Source organism: Watersipora subatra, chromosome 1 (assembly GCF_963576615.1).
Source record: "Watersipora subatra chromosome 1, tzWatSuba1.1, whole genome shotgun sequence".
In the NCBI taxonomy this organism is placed as follows: Eukaryota; Metazoa; Bryozoa; class Gymnolaemata; order Cheilostomatida; family Watersiporidae; genus Watersipora; species Watersipora subatra.
The window spans coordinates 74,773,807-74,786,558 of NC_088708.1; the positions used below are offsets into that span (position 1 = coordinate 74,773,807).

At 40.8% G+C, this 12,752-nt stretch overlaps 1 protein-coding gene across 1 annotated transcript; it reads right to left on the minus strand.

Annotated features, from left to right (window-relative positions):
* Positions 1-11,064: 11,064 nt before the first annotated feature.
* Positions 11,065-12,412, minus strand: LOC137385521 (uncharacterized). Its single transcript, XM_068071995.1, has 3 exons — positions 12,373-12,412; positions 11,865-11,985; positions 11,065-11,688 (listed from the first exon to the last, which is right to left on the minus strand). The coding sequence occupies exons 1-3, from the start codon at positions 12,397-12,399 to the stop codon at positions 11,279-11,281; spliced, it is 558 nt and encodes a 185-aa protein (XP_067928096.1). The 5' UTR covers positions 12,400-12,412; the 3' UTR covers positions 11,065-11,278.
* Between the last annotated feature and the right edge of the window lie 340 nt (positions 12,413-12,752).

Consider the following 12,752-nt stretch of genomic DNA (forward strand, 5'->3'; position numbering starts at 1 on the left):
AATGTTAAATAGCTCATCTACCTTTCAGAAAAGACTGATATTATTTTTAAGGCTGAATTTAGATATTAATGGATTTTAAAACACCCATATCTATTATTCTAAATCAGTCTAAACATCCCTACGTAACTTCTGTTACTAAAAAGCTAGGTTACGTCACGTATTTATGGGCGGAGCTTGTTATGCCGATCGTGTTGTTTTCAAGACCGATATTAAAACGCTGTAAAAAAGCCTTCATTACTCTGAAAGTTAGTAGACTAATCTTTATTTTGAGTACAAAATTGGAATCAGCGTGTCTGATTCACCTAGTAAATACGATAAAAGTTGTTCGTGACAGTTATGGTTTAACAGAATTCATAATTTGTATAACCACCTTGTGATTATATGTTCCTCTATCTTCCACTTATGAAAACTTAACTAAAGCACTTAGGTATACTGAGCTTGCATTGACAAAATTATTTCATTTTATGCTTTACCATTGCAGTTTACACGGCTCTATGCCGTGTTGCTAAACCCTGTTGCTAAACCCGTATATAATGCTATGCTGAAATGGGAAAAGATTTTCAGGGCTAATGTAGAACAAGCATCCCATAGAAACATCCGGAGAGCTCTGATCGATGGCTGTGGTAGGGTTGCCAGCATAGAGGACATTGTGCTCAAGTTTCATGACCTATCATCTAGGTTGCTTAGCACTTTTATAGACACTAGGCTTAGGTTTTTTTGTAAAGACCAAACAAAAAACTAGGTCAAAGTCAAACTGTAGGATCTACCAAGAGGAGCTGCTCTACATTCATAAGGTCATTGTCCAAAAAGGCAAAGTAATCATCCATACGTTTACTTCGGTTCATGTTTCCTAACCTAGTGTCTGTAGCAGCTCTACTAGTAGGTAATAATTGCTATAAATTTATATATGTATGTGACATTACTGTGTTTCTAGGATGAAGGTTTCTAGGAGCCCCGCTACTAGGTGCTAATTGGCAACAAACCCGTATTAACAATAATTATATATGTATGTTTCTAGCAACTTCATTAAATCGACCGTATATATTATATACTTGATATATTTGGTTTATTTGAATATATATAATTATGTTGTTTGCAAACCCTTGCCCAACCACATGTCATATGTAATTTGTCTGTTTAATTTTACTGCATTTAAATATGCATGTGTACGTATGCATTGTATTTGCAAATATATGTGTATGTGTAGAAACCTCAACTCAGTTTTTATGGATTTGTGCTCTCTTTTTTGCTTGATTAGAGGCAATAAGGCAGTCAAAGATACTATATCATTTTAACTAGAGTATCATATGTTAGCAAGTGTTGCCTGGCATGCAAACCTATTGGCCAATATTCACTTACGTGACTTTTTATTAGCTAGCAAAGACCATTGCCTATAACAACGATATGAAACCATTCCGCAAAGTGGAACTAAGATGGCGCCCGTAAATTGTTGGTGGCATAACTCTTACACTCGATGGCTCTGCATACGGGTATATTATTCATTGAACTTAAAACCCCTGGAATGGCAAGAGGTCACTCGCGAGTACGGAAATCCGGTCGACGCCATTATCAGTTAATGTTCAAGTTAATTTCATTGCGTTCAATGTGAGAAAGAAATCTAATTTCAGATTTAACAGCTATGGAAGGTCACGAATACACCGCTCAATCAAAGGAACATATTACTGAGATTGCTGCTAATAATTTATGTACGAGAGATAAGGGTGTAGGTGCACAGTGCTATTGCTATTCCATGAACTGCAAAAACCGCAAGAATGGACTTTTAAAGGAAAAGGCATGACATTTCACAAGTGAGTCACTTCTACTACTAGTTCTATTACTATTGCTCAAGTCTACGACTACTAATAGTTGTGCTACTACTAGTTAGTACTGCTACTAGATAGTGAAATGGAATTGGTTATATATCTCAAATAAATATCATTCCAAATCAAAAACACGGGTCCTTTGTCTAGTGAGTATTTACTTTATTACAAATGAATACTATCTGGGTTGTACAACAAGTTGTAGAATCAACCCAGATTCAAAACATACAATACAACGATACAATACAATACAATTTACAATTACAATTACAAATACGACAAGGAAAATTAACAATTCCGATGGAATTCTATTTACCTCTAACACACTCTTCTTAAAACACGTCCGAATTGACTGAATGATCATCAAAAAGAGAGTGAGTTAAACGCAAAACAAAAAGCTATCTCATTTAAAAGTAAAGCTAGCCATCTGATCACAAAAGAAAAATCACACAATACAAAAAAATAATTCTAGGAACATAAGCTATAAAAATTAGTATCATTGGACTCGCCAAAATGTAATTTCATAACATTCTCCGCCCCTAGATGCGACACAGTATCAACATGATCTTAGCATCGATTGCCAACAAAAAGAAATTACATATAAGTTTGTTCTTCGACAATTCGTCGAAACTTATTAATAGGAGAAGTTGTTAAGTTTTACCCCAATTCAACATTGGAAACTCGTACAACTTTAATTCCCTATAAATTTGTGAATCAAATCTCTAGCCATTCCCAGGTGTCTCCCAATTTGCTGGATTTGGGAAAGGTGCTCTTGTACAGTTCCAATCGTCTGTCGAGCGCCTTGGTTTTCCACTCGCAGAGCAATGTTCTCTTCGCGGAGGCGATCACGTTCTGCAGTAACCCTCTTTAACTCCTCTCGAAGTACCAAAACTTCAGCATTGCAGTGTACATTGGTAGTAGCCGTATTTAGCGTAGTTGGTCGGGGAACCGCTGTGAAAGGAGTCGAGGGTCTAACAACACTACCGCTCATTGTTCGTTTCAGGGCAGGTCGGAGGGCAGCAACACATGCCGAGGATGGTTTATGGGATTGTTGTTGCTTTTGTTCCCGACCAGCACGAATGCTTGCTGCGGCAGCAGTCGACTCCTCTTCATTCATAAGTAGCCGAACATCCCGATTCCGTTTGTTGAAAGTCACACTGAGGGATGACGCATCATTAGAAGTGGTGGCTGGGGCAGTTACTGTTTCCACTTTGATGCTGCGAGCACCATCCTTCCTGTGCACCAGTTCTCCAAACGCTGTAGAATCTGGTAACCCCACAAACTGTAGGAAATTCTGGAAAAGCGTTCGGTCCACTTCATAACAACTCGTTATGTCCTGGTGATCGGCGGCCAAGTTCCTCTTCTGCTGTTGAATATGCATGCCGATCAACGATTTGATATTTTCCGACACACCACAGGAGCAGAAAAACCTTGTGAAGTGGGTGCGGATATGCTCCGTAAGTTTGTCAGGGATAGATATGGTAAACGAACACAGTTTGCATCCATTAGGGTGAAGGCGGGCATTCTTGACTTCCACGGATGTTTGTTCATCGACAAACTTTACAGTGCGCAGTCGCTTTCTGACGGGGCCCGTGGTCGTAAGCTGAGTTTCGGGCTCCTCTACATTGACCACCGGTTCTTCAGGTTCCGGTGATACCGTTAAATTTTCGTCTTCATTATTATCCAGCACAATCTGTTCCTCCTCTACGTCTACTTCAATTTGGAGTGGGACCGATTCCGCCATCTGTAGTAAGAGACGTAACCAACTTCAGAATTGGAAGCAAGGAAGAGTTGCTGGTGCCATAAGTAGTTGTAGGTGCAGCATGCTGGTGTGTGCAATGATAGACAGAAAGTCCTTCACCTCGTGCATAGGGAAATAAACCAAACAGTCTATGTTAACAATTACATATGAAAAGAGAATTAGATCTACATGCTCATAATTATCACAACTGACACTACCAAAGAAGTCAATCTACTTAGTTTAGTTTTGCACCGCTACTCAAAACTAATACAATGTGTAATCAAATAAATGCCTCGGTCGGCGTCGAGTCCTTCCTAACCTTCCCGTAGGCAACACAGGTTCTGGAACAACAGGATCACCAGCCAAGTCTGAGTGAACAGACCTGTTGTCAGGTTCATCTGTGTACTCTAGAATAGACTGATGGGTGGTTTGTCCTAAATGAGGAGTTTGTCGACCGTCCGCGTCAGCACAAGGAACAAATAATTTCAATCGACATTCGTTGACTACTCCTCGGCCGTCTATTTTATAGGTGCCATTATTAAATGACTTGCGAATAAAAAAAGGACCCTCGAACTTTGGCAGAAGCTTAGGGTTAACTCCTTTTTTCTTTCGCTTGCGTTGTACCAAAACCAACTCGCCGGGTTTAAATAAGGGTTCCTCGTCAGAGTCAGGCCATCTCATGAGTAAACTCTGTTGGGACCTCAACAGATCATGAGCTGACTCTAGACGCTCCTTTAGTCTTTGGGCATACTCTAGCCTTGTGTTCAGCTCACATGAATACGTACCACCAATCAACTGATCTGGCAGGCGACATTCCCGTCCAAACATGAGAAAGTTGCTAGTTTCCTCAGTTTTTGAATGCGGAGTAGCTCGCAGAGCTCGCATAATTTGAGGTAGCAAACAATCCCAGTTATTCTGTTCTTGTCCGGAACTGAGGAGCATGGATCGAAGTGAGTCACCAAGAGTTCGATTACCCCGTTCCACCACTCCATTAGACTGAGGGTGGTACGGTGTAGTACGTGTTTTAGTTATTCGCCAAAAACGACATAGTTCGGTCATAAGTTCACCTTCAAACTGCGAACCACGATCGCTATGAAGTTCTTCAGGGAGACCAAAATAACAAAAAACTCGACTATCTAAAGCTTCGGCAACAACGGGTGCGGTTGCATCCGAAAGAGGCAACGCATCTTGCCACCGAGTAAAGTGATCGGTAAGAACTAAGACCCACTTATTTCCTCTCAAGGTTTCTGGCAACGGTCCCACTAAATCAATAGCAACTTTTTGCCATGGTCGACCAACCCAGAGTGGCCCAGCCCTGGAAGAGGGAAGAAGGCCCCCGGACTTAGCACGTTGACAAATTTCACAAGTACGTAACAGCCTACGTACATCAGCGGTCATGCCCGGCCAATACCAGGTTAGCCTCAACCTTTTTAAGGTCTTTGTCCGACCGGAATGAGAGAGGGTATGGGTGGACCATATTAAATCCTTTCGCAATGTCTTAGGACAGACAATGACCTCTTTAGTTCTTTGGCCATTGAGAATTCGAACAACCAGGACACCATCGTCTCGAATTCTCATTAATGACATCATTGAATTGAGTTTTCGTAGTTCCCAACTTCCCAAATTGACGATAGATGCATCAATAGCTACCTGGTCATCAACAGCCTTATATACCGTTGAAACTTCTCCTTGTTCCTTCTGAGCGCCACTCAGTACAAGGTTGGTTTCGGTAGAATCAGGCGTTGGTAGCGGTAGAGATACTTGTTCTTCCCCGCTGTCTTGCAGATTGTCTCCATTAACCGGACACACAAGAGAACCATCTCTGGCTTTTTCCTGCAAGACACTATGGCACTCATTAGAGGGATTATCATAGTGACTAACAAAGTCAGAAGCACCATACAGTTGCTCGCCAATAATATCGGTGACAACCGTATCTTCCTGGGTTCTCATGTCTGAGAGTTCTTTACGAATATCAGGTAAACTAGGGCCCCCACCAGTGCGATCCATTCTGTCACACTGTGAACAGTCGCGGCATGGGCGGCGTGACAGGCCATCTGCATTACTGTGGACTCCGCCGGGCCTATGCTCTATACCAAAATTGAATTCACTTAGAATTTCTAGCCATCTAGCCACTTGTGCTGAAGGAGTTGTCTTCCGGCACAGCCAGAGCAGAGAAGCATGATCGGTGCGAATTCTAAATCTTCGACCGTATAGATAAGGTCTGAAATGGATTACCGCCTTCACAATAGCTAGGAGCTCACGACGTGTGACACAGTAATTGCGTTCTGCCGATGAAAGAGCTTTGCTGTAATACGATATCACTTTTTCCTCACCCTTTTGAATTTGGGATAACACTGCGCCCACACCATTTAGAGAGGCATCCGTGTCTAAGATATACTCCAACTGAGGATTAGGATAAGACAGGACAGGTGCGGTCATCAAAGATTGTCGAAGAAAATCAAACGCTTTTTGGCATTCCTCTGACCACTGGAAACGTGTATTTTTCCCAGTTAATTTAGTTAAAGGGCGGGCTTTACATGCAAAGTTGTCGACAAAACGACGATAGTACCCCACGAACCCGAGGAACGATTGCAGCTCTGTCAAGTTCTCTGGAACTGGCCACTCCTGCACAGCGGCTATCTTATCCGGGTCGGTAGACACTCCTGCATCACTAACCACATGACCCAAATATTTCACTTTTTGTTGAAAAATGTGACATTTCGATGGTTTGAGCTTTAACCCGGCAGCGCGAAGACGTGATAGGACCTCTTCTAGATGCAAACATTGTTGCTCAAAGGTTTTACCAATGACAATGATATCGTCTAGATAGAGTAACACTGACTTCCAATGAAGACCGTGGAGAACCCGCTCCATCATACGTTGGAAAGTGGCCGGGGCGGCGGTCAAACCAAATGGTAAGACTTTCCATCGCCATAACCCTCCCCGAGTACAAAAAGCAGATTTGTTCTTCGCGTCTTCATCTAAAGGAACCTGCCAATATCCACTCATTAAATCAAGAGTAGAAAAATATTGACTATCAGCTAAAGCTTCTAAACTTTCGTCGATTCTGGGAAGTGGGTAAGCATCATGTACCGTGACGGCATTAAGTCGTCGATAATCGATACAAAATCTCCAGCTTCCGTCTTTCTTTTTAACCAGCACCACTGGAGAACTCCACGCCCCCTGTGCTGGTTCAATAAGATCTTGCTCGATCAACTTCTTAACCTGCTTATCGACCTCCACCTCTTTCTCCGCCCCTAGACGACGAGGTGCCTGTTTAATGGGTCTAGTTCCCGGTTCGATAGGAATCGAATGTTGAACCAGAGTTGTGCACCCCATATCGTGATCTCCGGCAGAGAAAACATCTCCAAACCGGTCTAGTAGGCCGGCAATCACTTTCTGTTGTGATGTCAGTGTACAAATGCTACTGGCTTCTCTGTATAAATTTTCCAAGTGTTCTGGTACAGGTTTATCAGATAGCAATTCCCCTTGCTTTGAATTCTGACCTGTGTCACACTCGACTGGCGTTTCGACAAGCTGGTCACTTTCCACACTAAAACATTGACCAATAATTGACCCAGACGGAATGAATACCGTCTTATTTTGTGGATTCAAACATCTGACCACAAACCTATCTCCCTTGGTGCATGCTACAACACAAGAAGCCAAAGCTAAACCTCTGGAAACTGTCGCTCTACTCATTTCTACCATTCCAACAGAAGAATTGATAACTCTTGATAATTGGCAATCCAACAGTTTTTCAGATTGCGGAGGAACATCTACGTCAGACACTACCTGCACAGAGCTAGTGTAGTCCACTCCATGGCGGTCAGAACATCGTAGAGTTTTACCATTCATTACTAATGTGAAATTACTACAGAAAAGTTGACAATTATTACCTAGCAGAAAAGGCATACCTAAAATGGCGTCAGGTTCAATGTTGGCTACTACCCAAGACACATTGATCATTTCTGATCTAAGTCTACTATCCAACTCTACCTGACCCTCAATTGGCAACCCTGACCCATCTGCCAAGGTTCCAGTATTGCAATGAAAAGGCTTCATACTCTTCTTAGTAACCTGAGGAAGTTTATTAAATATTCTTTTGGAGAGAATGTTGAGGGTACATCCGCTATCCAATAGATAGCGAACTGCTATACGCCCAACTCTTCCAGGCAAATATAACGCAGGTGTGCATGATGCCATGTTCACGGAAAAGTTTTCCGATATTGTGCAAGCAGTGGTTTGGTTCGAAGTAGTCGTAACTGAAGAACCGTACGTTGACGCAGGTAACCTGTTGGTGAGTAGGTGATCAGGCACCTCAACTGGCTCTTTTACCACGTCTCGGCTATCAATGTTAACTACTGTTTCCTCCCCACCACTGTTTATGCGGAAATATGATTCCGGTCTACCACCAGCCTCCGCAGTGTTCTGTGCAGACCTACTTAGTTTTCCGAATTGCTAGAATTTTTAGATTTAGCACTGGTTAATTGTGGACACTCTCGCTTAAAATGCGATGTACTGCCACACTGGTAACAGGCCCGACTATTCTTTTCTGCATTAACACGATTTGAAGAAGAATTAGGCCTCAACAAATTGTCAGTCTGACGTCGGTTACCTTGCTCGTAGAGAGCAAGACGACGTGACTGTTCCTCAATTTGCTTAGTCTGTGCATCCAACTTCTGGGAGAATGAAGCTAACAGTGTTTCAAATTTGTCGGGTTTCGGGCAACCGGCTTTGAATCTTGAAGTTTCGTCAGGTGTGGAGTCCACTACAGCCACTCTAGCACTTCGCTCCAGTCGTGGAGCAGGTTTAGGAGGTACTTGTGCAAGCATTACATAGCGCTCTGCAGCTTTAACAGCTCCATCCAATGTATTGACTTTGGCTAGGGATATATATTGCCTTAATGCTGGGTCGTCTAGCGCTCGATCAAACGCTTCCACAGCAAGAGTACTTTCCACCTCTGAACCAAGACCCCCATAACTAAGACGAGCCAGTCTTCCTACCCGGTTTCCCAAGTTCATATAGCTTTCACCAGGCTCACGTCGGGTTTGATGAAGTTTCTCACGTGCTTCCTCTGGTAAAAGACCAAACATGTATAACAACCGTCGAAACACCTCTTTAACACTATCAGCTCTGCCGGCTTCTTTTGCTCCTTTATCGAGAGCACCTCTCAGCTGTGCTAAAGCCACCCTTTCCTCCCAACCACTCAATGCGCATACATCATTATACTGTTGTATAAACAGATGTACATCTCCTGTACCATCAAAGCGAGGGGTTTTCAATGTTGATTTGACTACATTTGAAGTTGACCTTTCCTCTATAGCGTGGGTGAACTCGTTGACCAAAGTCCGCAACATATCTTCGGTATTACTATTAATTTGAGCTGAGGTTGAAGAATGCAACGGCTTTGGAGCCGACTCAGCAGCACTGGGTTTATGTAACACAGGCAGCCCTGTACTTGCGTAGGCGTCGGAAACACAAGGAGTCGTTTCAAACTTATTTACAGTTTGGTTAGGCCTACTCAATCTCTTCCCTAAAGAATCAGGATATTGATTTATCCTCACTAATTTTGACCTAGCAGTGGGCACCGGAGAAATGTTTAGGCCTATCTGTGGCTCTGAGCTGGGAAAGCACCTATTATAGGCATCATCTATCACAGTCTCAGCAGATAACGTTTCTCTGGGGGTGACAGAAGGATAAGATGACCCAACTACCACGGTAGATCTAGGCCTAGGTGTAGGAGGAATAGTTCTCTGTGGAATAAATGAAGGTATAGTAGGTAAACCTACAGTGGTAGATTGGAAAGTGTCTTCCCTACTGTCATAAAATATGTCATCTCCATCAATATACCCAGCCTCAACAGAGTCATCATGGTTTGACATAATTGCAATTAGCTACTGCTAACACAGACTGACAAATTCACTAGACAAATAAACTCAAAGTTAAGAATCTTAAATCCCAACTCTAAATTTAAAGATCCCGGACAAGCCCCCAATGAAATGGAATTGGTTATATATCTCAAATAAATATCATTCCAAATCAAAAACACGGGTCCTTTGTCTAGTGAGTATTTACTTTATTACAAATGAATACTATCTGGGTTGTACAACAAGTTGTAGAATCAACCCAGATTCAAAACATACAATACAACAATACAATACAATTTACAATTACAATTACAAATACGACAAGGAAAATTAACAATTCCGATGGAATTCTATTTACCTCTAACACACTCTTCTTAAAACACGTCCGAATTGACTGAATGATCATCAAAAAGAGAGTGAGTTAAACGCAAAACAAAAAGCTATCTCATTTAAAAGTAAAGCTAGCCATCTGATCACAAAAGAAAAATCACACAATACAAAAAAATAATTCTAGGAACATAAGCTATAAAAATTAGTATCATTGGACTCGCCAAAATGTAATTTCATAACAATAGTTCTACTACACTAGTCACTGGGTGAGTGAGAGTCGATCAGTGTCACTACTGAGTGTACGAGTTTGACTGTATTTTGTCGGTGGCTAGATAAATTTATAAGCTAGTGAGTGAAATGTTCTTTTTTCAGAACGAAGGTTTTTTATTATTTAAATTTTGATTTTTTTTATATTAATATTTTGGAACTACAACCCATTAGGTTATTTCTAAATATTTATATTTGAAGGAAGTGTTTGTCGTGCTTATAATATTATTTATTGTTGTACCTGGATCTAGCTAGCAGTAAGGAGATAAGAGTAATAATACTATTGTTATTACTACTGTTGCTAACTAACTACAGTTTCATTTCAATTTTTAGATTTCCAAACAAAGCAACTGAGAACTCTCGTTATTTACAATGGTATCGCAACCGCAGAAGAGTGAATAAGCCTGATCCTTGAGCACTTATCTGCAACGAACATTTCAATGATCTATGTTTTGACAGCAGGTTAAAACGTTCGACCGAAGCCATTTAAAGGTAATATTTTTCAATGTTGAATGATACTTTTCAATGATTGAATCAGAGCTGCTTTCAAATCACCTTTTTATGACTCAAATCAAATCATATCAGGCGAACTACAAATCAAATCCCCCATCCTTGTTAGCAGATTCGAAGCAAATCAAATCAAATTGAATCAGCCCAATAACGAATTCAAATCCTGAATCATTTGAGAATGATTTGAAATACTCTTTCAAATTGTTCGCTCAATTGTTGCATAGTATGATCAATCCACAGTATAGCTGTAGCGGCGTAGCCTGTTCTCCTATCCATAGGACCTGAACTAGGGGGAAAAGGGTAGGGGTTGCCCCCCTGCCCATTCTGGGTTTTATGGATAGGAATAGTATAGCTGTATCTCTGTACCACTATATATATTATGTATGCTAAATTCATCACTAGATACGGCTTTGTTCTTTGTTCTACGAGGTAGGTTAAAACATCATTGCAGAGTACATCCTACCATTGGCTCGATACATCAATGAATAATTGGAGGGTTATGTAACATTTTATGGTCATGGCTGTGACTGCTTTTATTTAAGCTTTTAAGCAAGAATGTACAAATGTAAAAAAAAGAAACTTTAGATACTTGTTTAAAGTTACAAAATATAAGATACAAATATAAGATAAAACCTGACAATATTGGCAAGTGAAACACAGTTACTGAGGCTTGAACTTGAAAGAAATGAAACTAAGCATTGAGCCTATAATTAACAGTTACAAAAAATTAACACATTTACTTAAATACACTTGTTGCATTTTAGAAAAACTAGCTTGCGCAAGTTTTCAGATGTCAAGGAGCTCCTGTGTGGCCTCATGATGAAGCCACTTTTACTAAAAACCCGTTCTATGGGAGCTGATGAAGCTGGTACTGAAAGGACCTTCAGCGCCAGCTTGCTAAGCCTCAGTAACTGTGTCTCACCTTGCCAATAGCTTAGAGTGTTACAAGATGATCTGCTTTTCGCCATATACTTTTCAATCTCCTGATTGACTGAATCCAGGTTGCTTGTACTAGCTAAAGGTGCTCTATTCAAAAAATCAGCGAACATATCTTCAGTATCAGATATTTGTATTTGCTGAGTGCATGTGACTTCCTCATTCTGTATATCGTCCTGACCATCCAGCGAAGTCAATTCAGATGTGAGAATTCCTGAAAGAACAAAGATGAATAGCTATATGATACATTAAGACTCATATTCTAAGATGCCTAAACAGTCTTATCAGCTAGAACCAATTTGGCGGCGAGCGTCATATCATGATTTGGGCATGGTGATGCTACACGTAGGGTTTATGTATACATGTGAAACGTAGATCAGTCTACATTACCTCTCAACTTTTCTTTCACGGCAACTACTTCATCAGGTTCGCAGTAATGTTCGATAACCTCCCAGCTCCAGTTCCTATCAAGAACCGCTGCTAATAAATATACAGACTTGCCAAAGAGTTCCTGTAATACAAAACATTGAGAACACATACAAATATAATAGGTGATTATGTGGTCTAGAGGTCTAAGTCATCAAATTGAATTTTGAATTCTTGGCTATAGGCAGCTTCTCAACCTGAGTAGCTGAGTCTAAAAGGAAGTGTTTTGGGCGCACCATGTGCTTTTATATGCTTAGCCGTGAGGTTAACATCTGGAATGCTTGTACCCAGTGACCATGTGGTGAAAATAGAGCCACCACTTAAGAGGGATCTGAATGAATATAATCAAACTATGTATTATCATAATAGCACCTATGGCAAAGAGCAAATCATAAAAACAACATTCTCGATACATCATTTTCAATTATCCCAAATGTTGAATTACTGTGTACTATGATACGGTTTCACTTACCCTTTCATCTACAGGTGATGGGCTCATTAGTGAAAACACTCCGACAAATCGCTTCTTCAAAGACTCACTCAGTATTGTAGCTAAGGAGCGTAAAGCACCAACAGCTACCCTCTGTAAATGTCTGTGTAGCTGCATTACACATGGTAGTACATAAGAGAGAGTCACCACCTGTAAGGTTATAGATTATAGATATAGGGTTAGATGGTCAAAGATATAACAAAATGACAATATACTACCCTCACATGAAATATCAGTAGTTAATGTATTTTTAAGAGTATTTCTCAATGAGAGCCAGAGACTGATTTATTCAATTCATAAAACACTGGATGCCCAATAAGACACTTGTCTTAATTGGTGAAGTTGACTTATTCAGTCAGTCG

Bases quoted from the DNA above. Each gene is read 5' to 3' on its own strand.
- LOC137385521 (XM_068071995.1), bottom strand. From the start codon at position 12,399: ATGAGCCCATCACCTGTAGATGAAAGG. The intron at 11,986-12,372 runs GTAAGTGAAACC...TTTGTATTACAG, and splicing joins CATCACCTGTAGATGAAAGG to GAACTCTTTGGCAAGTCTGT. The intron at 11,689-11,864 runs GTAATGTAGACT...TTGTTCTTTCAG, and splicing joins CGTGAAAGAAAAGTTGAGAG to GAATTCTCACATCTGAATTG.